We start from the raw sequence: 12754 nt of genomic DNA, 5'->3' as shown, positions 1-12754 counted from the left end.
GAATCATCCCACCACCATCTGCAGACTGTGCCAAGGTAACACACTAACATGGATTTGTGTGTGTGTGTGAGAGAGAAAAATAAAGAATGGGGAAGAAAGGTTAGAACTGGTGTGTGTTGGTATATCTGAGTTTGAAAGACAGTGCTGTGTGCATTGCTCTGTATATTTGTGTATGTGTGCGTTTTGAGGACACTGCATGCATCCCTGCACAGCAGATTTTAGTGTGTTGCGCAGAGTCTAGCCCTCTAGCTCTCACTCCTCTTGTCCATTACTCCCTTCAATCCATCGTGCCTGTGCTTGTTATGACAACACGCTTCCAGCCCTCTCTTTACTGGACTGATTGCGCCATTGTTTATTTGGGGAACACTATGGAATACTATTCTCATGTTGTCAGCTTTATGTGTTGATGTCGTGCTTGCATGCCTGCTTTACTGGAAGGCGCTGACACATTGATCATGTGACCATGATAAACCGGGATTGATAGTATCAGGCGTTGGTCATTTCTGGTGCTTTTTCACACATTTGATTTGCACGTATGTGGTGTGAAATGACTGACTTCTCCTTTAAACAGGCCTGTGTTTTTTAATCTACTGGTAGAGATTTACTCAGATGGCGTCTATATCAGCGTATTGCACTGCAGCTCCTTACAAATCAAAGTTAGACAGCCAGCAAATTATTCAATACTCTGGAGTCAGGGTCTATTTGTAAAGAGCACAATCAACTCTTACTCTACCTCTCGTCATCACTGTTCGTTGTGTCTCTATATCCCGTCGCAGTTTGGCTATTTCTTTGTCTTTCATACTGTTGTATCCTTTCGGATTGGCTATTCCTGTGTCTTTTCATGGATTGTCCAGGAAGCTACTGCTCTTCTGTTGACATTGTCTGTTCACACTAGTTGTTTATCTGTGTTCACCTCATTCTCTTTGTCTCTCTTAGGGATCGATCCTCTTTATTCCTATGTGTTGTTACGGTCTTTGTCCCTGTCTTTCTTTCTGTCAGTTTTCTTGTTTTTCTTTCTAGAGCTAATGCTATTCTTATATGTCCATGTTCTCTCTCTCTTTCTCTCTCTTTCTCTCCATATCTGACACACTGTCCTATTTCCCTGTCTTGTTTCTGTCTGTTTGTTTGTCCACCTCTGTTTTGCTTTTCATTCTCTTGTCTGTGTAAACCCTCTATTCAGTCACTGGAGAGCAATCACTTACTGCCAGTCTCTCTATCCCTGTGTGTGTGTGTGTGTGCTTGCGAGTGCACATCATGGCAGATAGCAGGTGTGTGTTGGTGGTCCTGTGGATGAGCATGGAGTGTGTGTGTCTGAGGCAGGTGCTGGGCACCACTGTCCTGCTGCTAAACACCTTGGCCTGGGCATGGACAGGTCAGTAACAAGACTGGATCACAAAAACTAAGAGATGGAAAATATACCACCTCACAGAGTATACTACTCAGTTCTTTATGAGTTACAGTATATTGATAAAGATTCTCATGAGATACCAATGAAAAGTACATTTAAATAGACACTGAGTTTCAAGGGCACATCTTTTTTTTTTACATCAACTTCTCTGTCCAGGTGCCATCGAACATGCGCCCAAAATTGATGGACGGCATCGAGCTGCACTAACACTGAAAGAGAATGTCACCCACAAGTTCAACTGCCAATCAGAGGGTTGGAATCCTCATGCCCCGCCCCTGCTGACGTGGTACCTCAACGGGGAGCGACAGAGACCGCAGTCGGACAAACGGACACCTGGGCGCCTGGTGGTGACATCACGGGAGGAGTCTGGGCTGCTGACACAGGACTCCAAGCACAACAGCACCTTCTCTCTGAGAGCCAGGAAGTGGGATAGAGAGCTAGTATGTGCCGCCTCCAGCCCCCACAGTGGAGAGAGCTACAACGCCACCGTCACCCTCAATGTGCAGTGTGAGGAGGCTTGTTGAATGATCTACTGATGTGGTGTGGGGAATGTGTTAATATGATTATCTGTTGTGGCTGTTAACGTTTCACTTACTTGTTGAATTAAGGTTACATATCCAAAGGCAGTATTAACCACAGTTCTTCTGCTTACTCAGATATTATCATTGGCTGCAGTGCTAATATCAATATCCAAAATGATCCCACCACTGTAGATTATTAAAACCCAGGAGTACATTGAACTGATGTGATGCTCAGTTTCCCTCTCTTTGTTCTGTTCCCCTTTTCTATCACAGTCCAGCCAGAGATTCTGCGTGTGAACGCTCACTACACTGAGACCTCAGACCCTGGCCTCTCCCTGGTCCTCTTTGCCTTGGTACGGTCAAACCCCCCTGCCCACATCACCTGGTTGGACCAGTCCGGTCAGCTGGTGGCCAACACTTCGGACTTCCTCATCCTGGACTCGCGGAGCTACCCCTGGCTGACCAATCACACGCTGCAGGTCGCCCCGAGCAGCCTATCAGGGAACGTCTCCGTAAACGCCAGCAACAGTGTCGGTGCAGCTCAGAGCAACCTAGCTCTGGCAGGTCTGACAGGTCAATATCACTCTGACCCTTTTCTTACTATCATGCCGACACGAACCAACTGTCTTGCATATTTACTTTTCAGCGAGGGGTGGATGCATAACCAGGCCAGCTGAGCATAGCTTGGTTTGGCCCAGCTCGGTTCGGCTCAATAGTGTGAAAAGCCCTTTTTTCCACTACAGCCCAGATCATAGGCCCCCTGTTTCTGTATTCTCCAGAGTTCCTCCAGTCCAGGGTGGAGGTGCCGGTGCTGGGCATCCTGACAGGGGGCGCTGTGGGCTTCGTTACCTTCCTCATCCTCAGCCTTCTGGTGCTCTGCCTTCTGCACAAGAACAAGGGCAAGGCCATCATCGGTGAGACAAGGGAGCAAGGAGGGTGGGAGGAACTGTTGTATTTTGATGATACAGTGAATTAAGTGCTTTAAGTCTCTGAATAATGTCTGTGCCTGTTCTTTTTCAGATGAGCCAGTCGAGATTATAATGGCGAAAAAATGGTAACGTATATTATTTAGTTAGTCCGTCTGTTGTTTGTGTCAGTTGTCAGCATAGGTATGTGTCTAAATGTGCCTTTCTTTAAATACGAAAAAAAGGGAATAGTTTGAAAATGTATGAACTCACTGCTACGCTAAGTCGCTCTGGAAAAGAGTGTCTGCTAAAACGTAATACCTATCAGTGGCGATATTAACATGTACTAAGTCTTGGTGGGGGAAAAAATCAATAAAAGTGTGATGCATGCCAGCAAAGCCACTACACAGCACAACACTAAACAATACATTAATTGCACTGTAATGGTGACATACGGTGCCCACAAACTGTTAGGGCCTACGTAAAGCTATCCGAACAGGAGTCCCAACAGCTTACCACTGATACACCTGGCTATCAGCGGAGCCTTGTCTGGCAGCGAAACAGTTCATTCAGCCTCATTTTAAAAAAAACATAGCTGATATGGCTGACTTGCTTAAATAAATGTGGTTTCTACTAACAATTGAGACGAAAAGCGGATAAAAGGAAATCCTTAACTTCGATTAAGACATTAATGAGCGAGCTAGGACGGACATAACGTTAGTCAATATAATTATTTGTTTAGCACTTTTGAAATGTACAGCAACAGACTTCAGAATATGGGCCGTTCTTACAGTGTTCTCTCTGTACACCAAGATAGAACCGTAGGTTAAATAAAGGGGGCATATAAGCAGACAATGAAAGCTTTTACAATATTCAATGATTACATTTCTCTAGAACAGGTTATAGGCTACAGTAGAGCAGTCAGAACAATTGGCAAAATTAAGAAGGGTAAATAGACCAAATGATTAGGGTGAGGCACATGGGCTACTAACATCATACTACACAACATACACTTAGTATTACTTTCTTAGCTACTGTATACATATCTCCCTTGCATATTACATAATTTATGCCGCAGCATACAATACATTTTTGGACTCACCTTGTTGTTTTGTGCTCACTTGAACAGGAAAGTGGAGTGGCGCTCCTTCGTGGGCAAATTTTGTCATCAAATTCTGGATTTATGGTGCTTTCAAAACAAGTTGGATGACCGTTCAAAACGTGTTTTCCCAGTCGGAGCTCATTTATTCCCGACTTCCCAGTTGTCTTGAACTCACTAAAGTCAAGTTTTCGCAATTCCGAGTTAACAGTTGTTTTGAGCATGACCCAAATCATGCTTCATTGACGGCATGGCCAATGTTGAATGTTTATCATTTTAAACTTGGAAAAGATCCCCTTAATCCCATATTTGGGACCACACAGCCACTGTCACCGATTCCTTCCAAACCACTTTTGTGATTTCCAACTTGTGTAATATTTATGTGCATTGGCCGATGAGCACCAATACGTTTTACCTTTAATTTCTCCTCATTATTTCTCTTCATATGACAAGGATTAAAAAGTTTTTGTCAGTAGATTGTCGACTTTATTCATGATGATGACTGCTAGCTCAGATTGTGAAAGTAAGATGTTGACATGATCAGTCCAGTCAAAGCTACTGTACATGTAACGTGATTTGACGTCATTTTATCAGTGGCCAATGACCTTGAGCCTTCTTGGATGGACACTCATAATGTGACTATATGGCAGCACCCAAAGTGCTAGAATTTTCAAGGTCTCCTCTTACACTTGGCAGTGACGTAGTGTCCCCACAAGTGACAGAACACTGAGCAACGCTCCGTATTTTCCGTTGGATTGCCCCACCACCACAGAAAGCACTGAGCTAGGCTGAAACACCTGCATTTTGGAGCTGTCTTACTCAAGAAAACAAAAAAAGAGACCATGTTTGAATGCAGCTTTATTAACGCAATGATATACATAATTTTTTACATTGTTTGAAAACTGATATCTGACATGTATTAATGCCAAAATAACATGCAAAACAGGCAAGCCCCCCTCCCCCTCTGCCCCACCTGTCCAGAATTACGGGTTGCCACTGTTTCCTATGTATTGTATTCATGCTCCTCTAAGTATTTACAGGATTTACAGTACAGTACACAAGGCAAGTGTCTGTATAATAATATACTTTACATGGGTGTATTCATTAGGAAACAAACAGAAGCAAACAGGCCAAAACGGGGATGGGTATACCTGAACTTATCCAATAAGAAACGTTTTGCTACGGTGTGCACTAATAAATACACGCCATGACTCTTGTTTCAGTATGGAATCACCTAGTGTGAAGGTAGACAAGATATCCCTACCCAGAGAGAACATGTCTCTACCTTCCAACATGCAACTCAACGACCTCAGCACCCTGCTTAAAGGTAAGACACTACTGCTGAGAGACAGATACCTCATTAGAACCGAGGCAGAAGTCTCATCAATGGTGCAAAGCAATTACAGAACAGGAAACAGAGTGGCCATTTTGGTGCCCTGGGCACTGGCATCTGTCCCTGTGGTCTTCTCCATGACTGTGTCCCATCTGTTACTCTACTTCCTCATTCCCATGCTGTCTCTCTGTAGCACGAGAGACCGCCAAACACCACCTTGGGGAGAAGATGGAAGAGGAGGATCTGTCTGCTGCCTACGCTGCCAGGGGTAAGACAGGGTTCAGATGTTAAAGGTTAGCTTGCCTGTTGAATGGGAATGAGTTGGCCCAGTCTACACTTTCCACACGAATGTAATGTGTAACATATTTTCAGGCGTGTTACGGAGGGTGTGGATGTGTTTATATAGACTATTGGATGTGTGTGAGCCTATAATTCTAGTTTGTGTGTCTGTATACTGTGCACCACATATGTCCGTACATTGTCCTAAAGGTTGTTGTTGACACCCCCTCCAGGCTTCGCCCTGTACCCCATGGTGGGCTACATCTATAAGGTGAACAGCAAGAGCAGTGATGAGATCTGGCTCTGACTACTACGCCCCAGTTCCACCACTGGGTGGTCAAACCACAGTGCAACCGGCCAAAAGGAACCTGTGAACGACTGCCAGTCAGCCAATCAGCCGATCCCATCTTCAAAAAGGACCAATAGAGATGCTGAGAGGATTACAGGCGCAGAGCAGCTAGAGGAGCCTGTTAGGAAGATACTGTAGTTAGCGATCTCACTCTGAGGTTGGCCAGATGAACCTATTACAGCAGGTAATCACATTCCAACTTGATTCAGTGAAAATCAGAAACTCAGAATATCAGGTCCTATGTTGATTGGTTCGTGTCTTTCAAGCTGACAGGTATAAATCTGTAGCCTGGTCCTATATCTGTTTGTGCTGTCTGTCTGTTTGGTGTGACAATATGTCACAAACATATCTGGGACCAGGCTAATAACTCTGACTGCCATGGACTGAGTTATCAAAGGGTGCAGTTGTGGTATCAAGTTAATACATTTAGATGGCTCTAAACACCTAAACCGATACTCAGTGTGGGAAGTATACTGTACCTGTGTTTTACATGGTTTACACTGATTGACACCTACCACTCCTCCATATACTACAGTCTGTTGATCACATACCATAACCATGAACTCTTGTTGGATTACGGAATGCTTCATGTTCTTTGTATATCATAAGAATGTCCAAGACAATGTATGTGAACTGACATACTTCTATGGCTATATACATAAACAAAAGATATTCATCTACAAGTATAAAATATGTGTATATGTATATTTGTATTCATATGTATATGTGTATAAAATAAATCTAATAAAGATTAATATGACTGGATTTGACTATGGACGGTAAATTCTGCTTTTTGTTTTTATTCAACCAGCAGGGGGCACTAATCTTACCCTGTCAATTACCGTAGTTAAGATGGAGACTAAGGGATCCAACCGTCTATTGATTTACACATAATGGTCTGTCTGGCTTGTCATATTAATGTTGTCGCCAGAGGTCATTGGGGCTTTGCAGGGCATCATCGGGGGACAGTGCAGGGCTGGTTCTGCTGTAATGGAGCCCGGACTAGTGTTGGCCCATTTTAGTGTGCTGAGCCAGTGGGAGGAAATGCAGCCTTTAGTCTGATGGAAATTGTAATGACATTTACATATGACAATTATATCTCAGATTGTATTCATTGGACACTGCTGAGAGGGGTGATACTGTCCTATATTTTATGGTTCTGACACTGCTGACTTGGTAGATGTGATTGTGTGTAGATTTGAACAGAAAGATGATGTTATGACCCCCAAAATCAACATTTTGTGTACTGGAATTCTTCCAAGAAAAGTGTTTTCTGTCTTACCTTTTGGTTAGTGCGTTGTTGTTTTTGTTGACGTAGGGGTGGTAGTGTTTGAGGCATTGTGTCTTCGTGACTGGGTGAGAGTGTGACTGGGTGAGAGTGTGATTGTGTTCCAGGTGCCAGTTGTAGGTTACAGGGTGTTGTGGTCTACCGTAGCCAAGCAGGAAGCTGCGTTGTGGGATCATCTCTTTGTCTTCCTCACATGGCTCCTTTGCAGAGCAGTAGGGATTGTAGGTTTTCTACAGAATCATTGGGACGAAACTTTCTTAAAGAAATTTGAGTATGATCATAATCATGTTTTACTACTTGCTAAAATCATATTCCATACTAAAACCATTAGACTCATTTAAATAATGTTTTGTAATTTACTGTAGGCCCATATGTAATATGGTATTACACATTGGGACATTGTTGTATCAAAAGTGACAATACTTGCTAAGCAGCATGTTGAAGATATTTTGAGCTGTGTCCTCACCCATAACCCAACCCAGACTAATTTCAGAGAAATTACAGAGGTACCAGATAGAGACAGCCCCCGGTGTAACGGAAGATAAACCAATCATACACACTTCCTCCTCATAGACATAGAGACAGACAGACCTACTGAGAAGGTGACATTTTGAAGACTTTTTGGAAACATACAGGGGGAAGGATTCAATATTAAGGTATGTTTTTATTGTTGAACTCCTATTCTAAAGAGATGATAGAGACGCTTAAAGAGTTGGCATCACTGGCATTAGAAAGGTTTACAATTTAAAACGTTTGTTGGAGCCTAAGGATGTGTAAAATTACACAAGAGACACAAAACAACAATAAATCAATATATTTGTGTAAAGGTGTTTTTTTGTAATATGTCATGTCTCAATTCAGTAAATAAAGATGTATGTATCTTTCTATTATGATACAAAATAGAAGTTTGAGTAAAACTAAAATGGCTGACTAGGGACAGAAATGGTGTCTCTTACAATGGCAGTGTATGAAATGATACACCAGTTTAATTTCCTCAGGAGAATCAAGAGAAGAGTAAGTAGAATGAAGTGGACCATACTCTTGGCTCATCTTTTGGTGATTTGGACCATGACTGGTACGTTTTGGGATATCTACAAAAAAAAAATACATTGACAGACTGCATAAAAAAATTATGTCAGAAATTATTCAACACCAGATTTTTCTGATCACTTTTTTTATTATTCCTGACTAGATTAATCAGCTGGATGACATTTAAAAAGTACAAGATCACTGATGTCAAGGTCACATGCTTTCTGATCTATTTACTGTGACCCTAACTGTTGCTTCCCCCATTCTTTTTACAGTAGCTGAAGATACAGTCCCAAGTAAGTGACCAGATTAATCCAGGTCCTGTTTCGATCTAACTATGAATCTTAGAGCATTATCTGGGCATAGATCAGGTTTTCTCCTAATTTAATTTAGTATTCAAAACTATCTAACTGAACTGACTAAAACCCACCATAAGTATTGGCATCCTTGATAGAGATGAGCAAAAAATACTGTATAAAATAAATAATACAAAAACTGATCTATATTATATGCAACAAAAAAAGGGAAAGTTACGTTAATTTATACTAATGCAATTGCTCAGAAAAAAATATGATTTTGTCATCTGACCATAGCATCGCCTGGAATTTGATACATGACGTTGGCACTTGGATTGGAAACCGGTGCTATGGTCAGATTACACGGAAATTGAGCTCTTCGGCCATGGACATCAGTGGTGGGTTTGGTGTTGAAAAACAGAAGCATATGCAGAAAAGTATCTCATACCTACTGTAAAATATGGCGGTGGATCTTTTTGATGTTATGGGGCTATTTTGCTTCTACTGGTCAAGTATCAGGACATTGTAGACAAAAACCTGGTTGCTTCTGCCAGGATCTCCTAGCAAGACCATAAAACCAAGCACTAATCAAAATCCACAAAGAATCAGCATTTTGCAATGGCCCTCTTCGGCTCTGGACTTGAACTCCATTGAAAACCTGTAGTTTGAATTGAAGAGGGCAGTCCATAAGCGCTGACGAAGGATATCAAGGATCTGGAAAGATTCTGTATGGAGGAATGGTCTAAGATCAAATCAAATAGTATTTGTCACATGCTTCGTAAACAACAGGTGTAGACTAACAGTGAAATGCTTACTTACGGGCCGTTCCCAACAATGCAGAGAGAAAGAAAGAGAAATAATAACACAAGGAGTAAATACACCATGAGTAACGATAACTTGGCTATATATACGGGGTATTAGTACCGAGTCCATGCGCAGGGGTACGAGGTAATTGAGGAAGATAAGTACATATAGGTAGGGATAAAGAGACTAGGCAACAGGATAGATAATAAACAGTAACAGCAGCGCATGTGATGAGTCAAAAGTGTGGATCGACGTGTCGTACACGTGTCGTACACAGCATCCCAAATATCTTCAATGGGTGACATGTCTGGTGAATATGAAGGTCATGGAAGCTTCCAGGAATTGTTGAAGATCCTTGCGACATGGGGCCATGCATTATCATGCTGAAACATGAGGTGATGGCGGCAGATGAATGCCAAGACAATGGGCCTCAGGATCTAGTCATGGTATCTCTGTACATTCAAATTGTCATTGATAAAATGCAATTGTGTTCGTTGTCCGAAGCTTATGTCTGCCCATACCATAACCCCACCACCACCATGGGGCACTCTGTTCACAATGTTGACATCAGCAAACTGCTCGCCCACACGACACCATAGACGTGGTCTGCGGTTGTGAGGCTGGTTCAAAATACTTACAAATTCTCTAAAACGTTGTTGGAGGTGGCTTATGGTAGAGAAATAAACATTAAATTCTCTGACAACAGCTCTGGTGGTCAGCATGCCAATTGCTCGCTCCCTCAAAACTTGAGACATCTGTGGCATTATGTTGTGTGACAAAACTTCACATTTTAGAGTGGCCTTTTACTGTCCCCAACAAAAGGTGCACCTGTGTTATGATCATGCTGTTGAATCGGCTTCATGATATGCCACACCTGTCAGGTGGATGGATTATCTTGGCAAATGAGAAATGCTCACTAACAGGGATGTGCACAACATTTGAGATAAATAAGCTTGTGTGTATGGAACATTTCTGGGATCTTTTATTACAGCCCATTAAACATGGGACCAACACTTTAAATGTTGCGTTTATATTTTTGTTCAGTGTTTTTAGCTGTCTTATGCCTTAGGGGTAAAGCTGTTCAGGGTCCTGTTGGTTCCAGACTTGGTCCATTGGTACCGCTTGCCGTGCGGTAGCAGAGAGAATTAGCTATGACTAGGGTGACGAGTCTTTGAGAATTTTTAGGGCCTTCCTCTGACACCACCTGATACAGAGGTCCTGGATGGCAGGAAGCTCGGCCCCAGTGATGTACTGGGCCGTACGCACTACCCTCTGTAGCGCTTTGTGGTCAGATGCAAACAGTTGCCATACCAAGCCGTGATGCAGCCCGTCAAAATGCTCTCAATTATCAAACTTTTTTAGGATCTGAGGGCCCATGCCGAATCTTTTCAGAGGGGGAAGAGACGTTGTTGTGCCCTCTTCACGACTCTGTTGGTGTGTGTGGACCATGATAATTCCTTAGTGATGTGGACACCAAGGAATTTGAAGCTCTCGACCTGCTCCACTATACCCCCATCTATTTGGATGGGGGCTTGCTCGGCCCTCCGTTTCCTATAGTTCAGAATCAGCACCTTTTTTCTTGCTGATGTTAAGGGAGAAATTGTTGTCCTGGCACCACGCTGCCAGGTCTCTATTCTGCCAACGTGCTCTCCAATCACATAAAACATTGTACAAAAAGGGTGTGTAATTATCCTCGGAAGGGGATGGTGCTAGATTATTGAAAAAGGGAGAGCCAATCATTTTGACCCTTCTCTTTTTTATCTTTTTTTGTATTACTTTTTAAATAAAATCTCTTTCTCTGAGCAATTGTATTAGTATTAAATAATCATAAATATTTGAGCCTACAGTATAGCTCAGTATTTGTATTCTTTTTTTCATACAGCCTTTTTTGTTTATCTTTATCAAGGGTGGCAATAATTATAGACCTGACTGTATGTCTGCCTATATGCATTTGCTTAAATAACAGAAACAGAGCATGAGGAAAAAGTAGATGGAGAGAAACATGAATATCCTGAAAGGGCTTATCAATCTATCTTATCTAATGCTGTTGTGTTTATTTCTTTAGAACTTAAAATAAAAGTGGAAGAATCCTCGGACAAGATCATAGTAACATGTCTTGATGGTTATCAATTTCAATCTACTAATATAACTGCTCAAACATTGGAATACAAGGATGAGAACACAAATGAGTATGTATGCGAGAAAGACAAAGCTCCGGTCTCAGACGAAGACCAGGGCAAAGACCAGGTCAAAATCTATGTGAAATTTCGGAGTAAGTACAGTACTGCCGTTTCCCTCAATGTATAATTATACCTCACAATAATATAAGTCAATGTTTGTTTGTGTGTATGCCATTATAACACACATCATTATAACGTATGTGTATATGTGGCGTGCTTGTGTGTGTGTGTGTTCCCAGCCTGTGATAACTGCATCGAGCTGGATACAACTGCGGCTGTAGGGATGGTTGTGGGAGACCTGGTGGCCACTGTCCTGATTGGAGTAGCTGTCTACAGCATCGCCTCACAGCCCAAAGCAAAACTGATCACCGGCAAGAAAAGTGAGTGACCACACAAAGGAGAAAAACATAAGATATGTGAACTTGAAATTTGAATGATACCTGACGAGCCCCTACTTTGTATGTTGTGCATAAAATTTAGAAAACTCAGAAGTGAACACTTCTGATTGAGATATTCTTAAAAATGAAATGTTTTACAGTAAACATTCAAAAATAATACACATGAAGACCATAATCAATAATGTAATGCAATATTTCATTTCTGTCTTTCACGCCTAGCATCTAGCAAAATGGGGCTCATCAACAATGAGGCGAGTGCAAACGAAGACCCCATTGGCAACTATCAGGTAGGTGTTTCCTGGCTTTTTTGAGCCACGATCTTGACATGAACAAAATAACTAGTCCAACTCATTTGTGTCTGTCTGACTTTCTTTCTTTCTTTCTCACAGCCCCTGAATAAAAGGCGCATGGACAAATCTGAGTACAGCACTCTGCCAGAAAGGAGATAAAGAGAAAAATAAAATGTAAAGCAAACTCTTTAAGCTCCGTTCGAAGATCCGTTTCGGATTGAAACATAGTCAATAAAGAGGTGAATTGTGAGCTTCAATGTTGTGCGGGCCATCTTGTTCTTTACTAGTATTCTTTATCAGCCCAGCACCTATGTTTTTTTAAGGTTGTGCGTATGACCACACATTGTTCTACAAATAAAATGTGCTCAGTGCTACATTACTTTTACAAACCACAAAATAATTGTTGTAATGCATTGAGTGAAGGCAGAAATCAGGTCCACAATAAGTCCCTCAACTGTCCATTTGATGTACAGAGTCATTGACTGTTTGCTCTGTTGCTTTGTTTAGTTTGATCTACTGCTTTGCACGAACTAAGATTTCCTTTTGGTACCATAAACTGTATTTGTCCAACTTCA

At 41.9% G+C, this 12754-nt stretch overlaps 2 protein-coding genes across 2 annotated transcripts; both read left to right on the top strand.

Moving 5' to 3' along the window:
- Window positions 1-6664, top strand: LOC120029038 (transmembrane protein 25-like). Its single transcript, XM_038974330.1, has 9 exons — window positions 1-35; window positions 1262-1372; window positions 1565-1915; window positions 2203-2502; window positions 2709-2843; window positions 2950-2983; window positions 5157-5260; window positions 5460-5534; window positions 5779-6664. Exons 2-9 carry the CDS (start codon window positions 1291-1293, stop codon window positions 5850-5852), a joined length of 1155 nt encoding a protein of 384 aa, XP_038830258.1. The 5' UTR covers window positions 1-35; window positions 1262-1290; the 3' UTR covers window positions 5853-6664.
- A 1080-nt stretch (window positions 6665-7744) lies between these two features.
- LOC120028935 (T-cell surface glycoprotein CD3 delta chain-like) lies at window positions 7745-12754 on the top strand. The gene is made up of 7 exons (XM_038974208.1): window positions 7745-7838; window positions 8181-8257; window positions 8487-8507; window positions 11377-11583; window positions 11731-11871; window positions 12109-12176; window positions 12279-12754. The coding sequence occupies exons 2-7, from the start codon at window positions 8206-8208 to the stop codon at window positions 12336-12338; spliced, it is 549 nt and encodes a 182-aa protein (XP_038830136.1). The 5' UTR covers window positions 7745-7838; window positions 8181-8205; the 3' UTR covers window positions 12339-12754.

This window comes from Salvelinus namaycush, chromosome 34 (assembly GCF_016432855.1).
Source record: "Salvelinus namaycush isolate Seneca chromosome 34, SaNama_1.0, whole genome shotgun sequence".
NCBI classification, from domain to species: domain Eukaryota; kingdom Metazoa; phylum Chordata; class Actinopteri; order Salmoniformes; family Salmonidae; genus Salvelinus; species Salvelinus namaycush.
The sequence above is the reverse complement of the archived record's forward strand: the minus strand, read 5'-3'. Positions and strand labels throughout refer to the sequence as shown.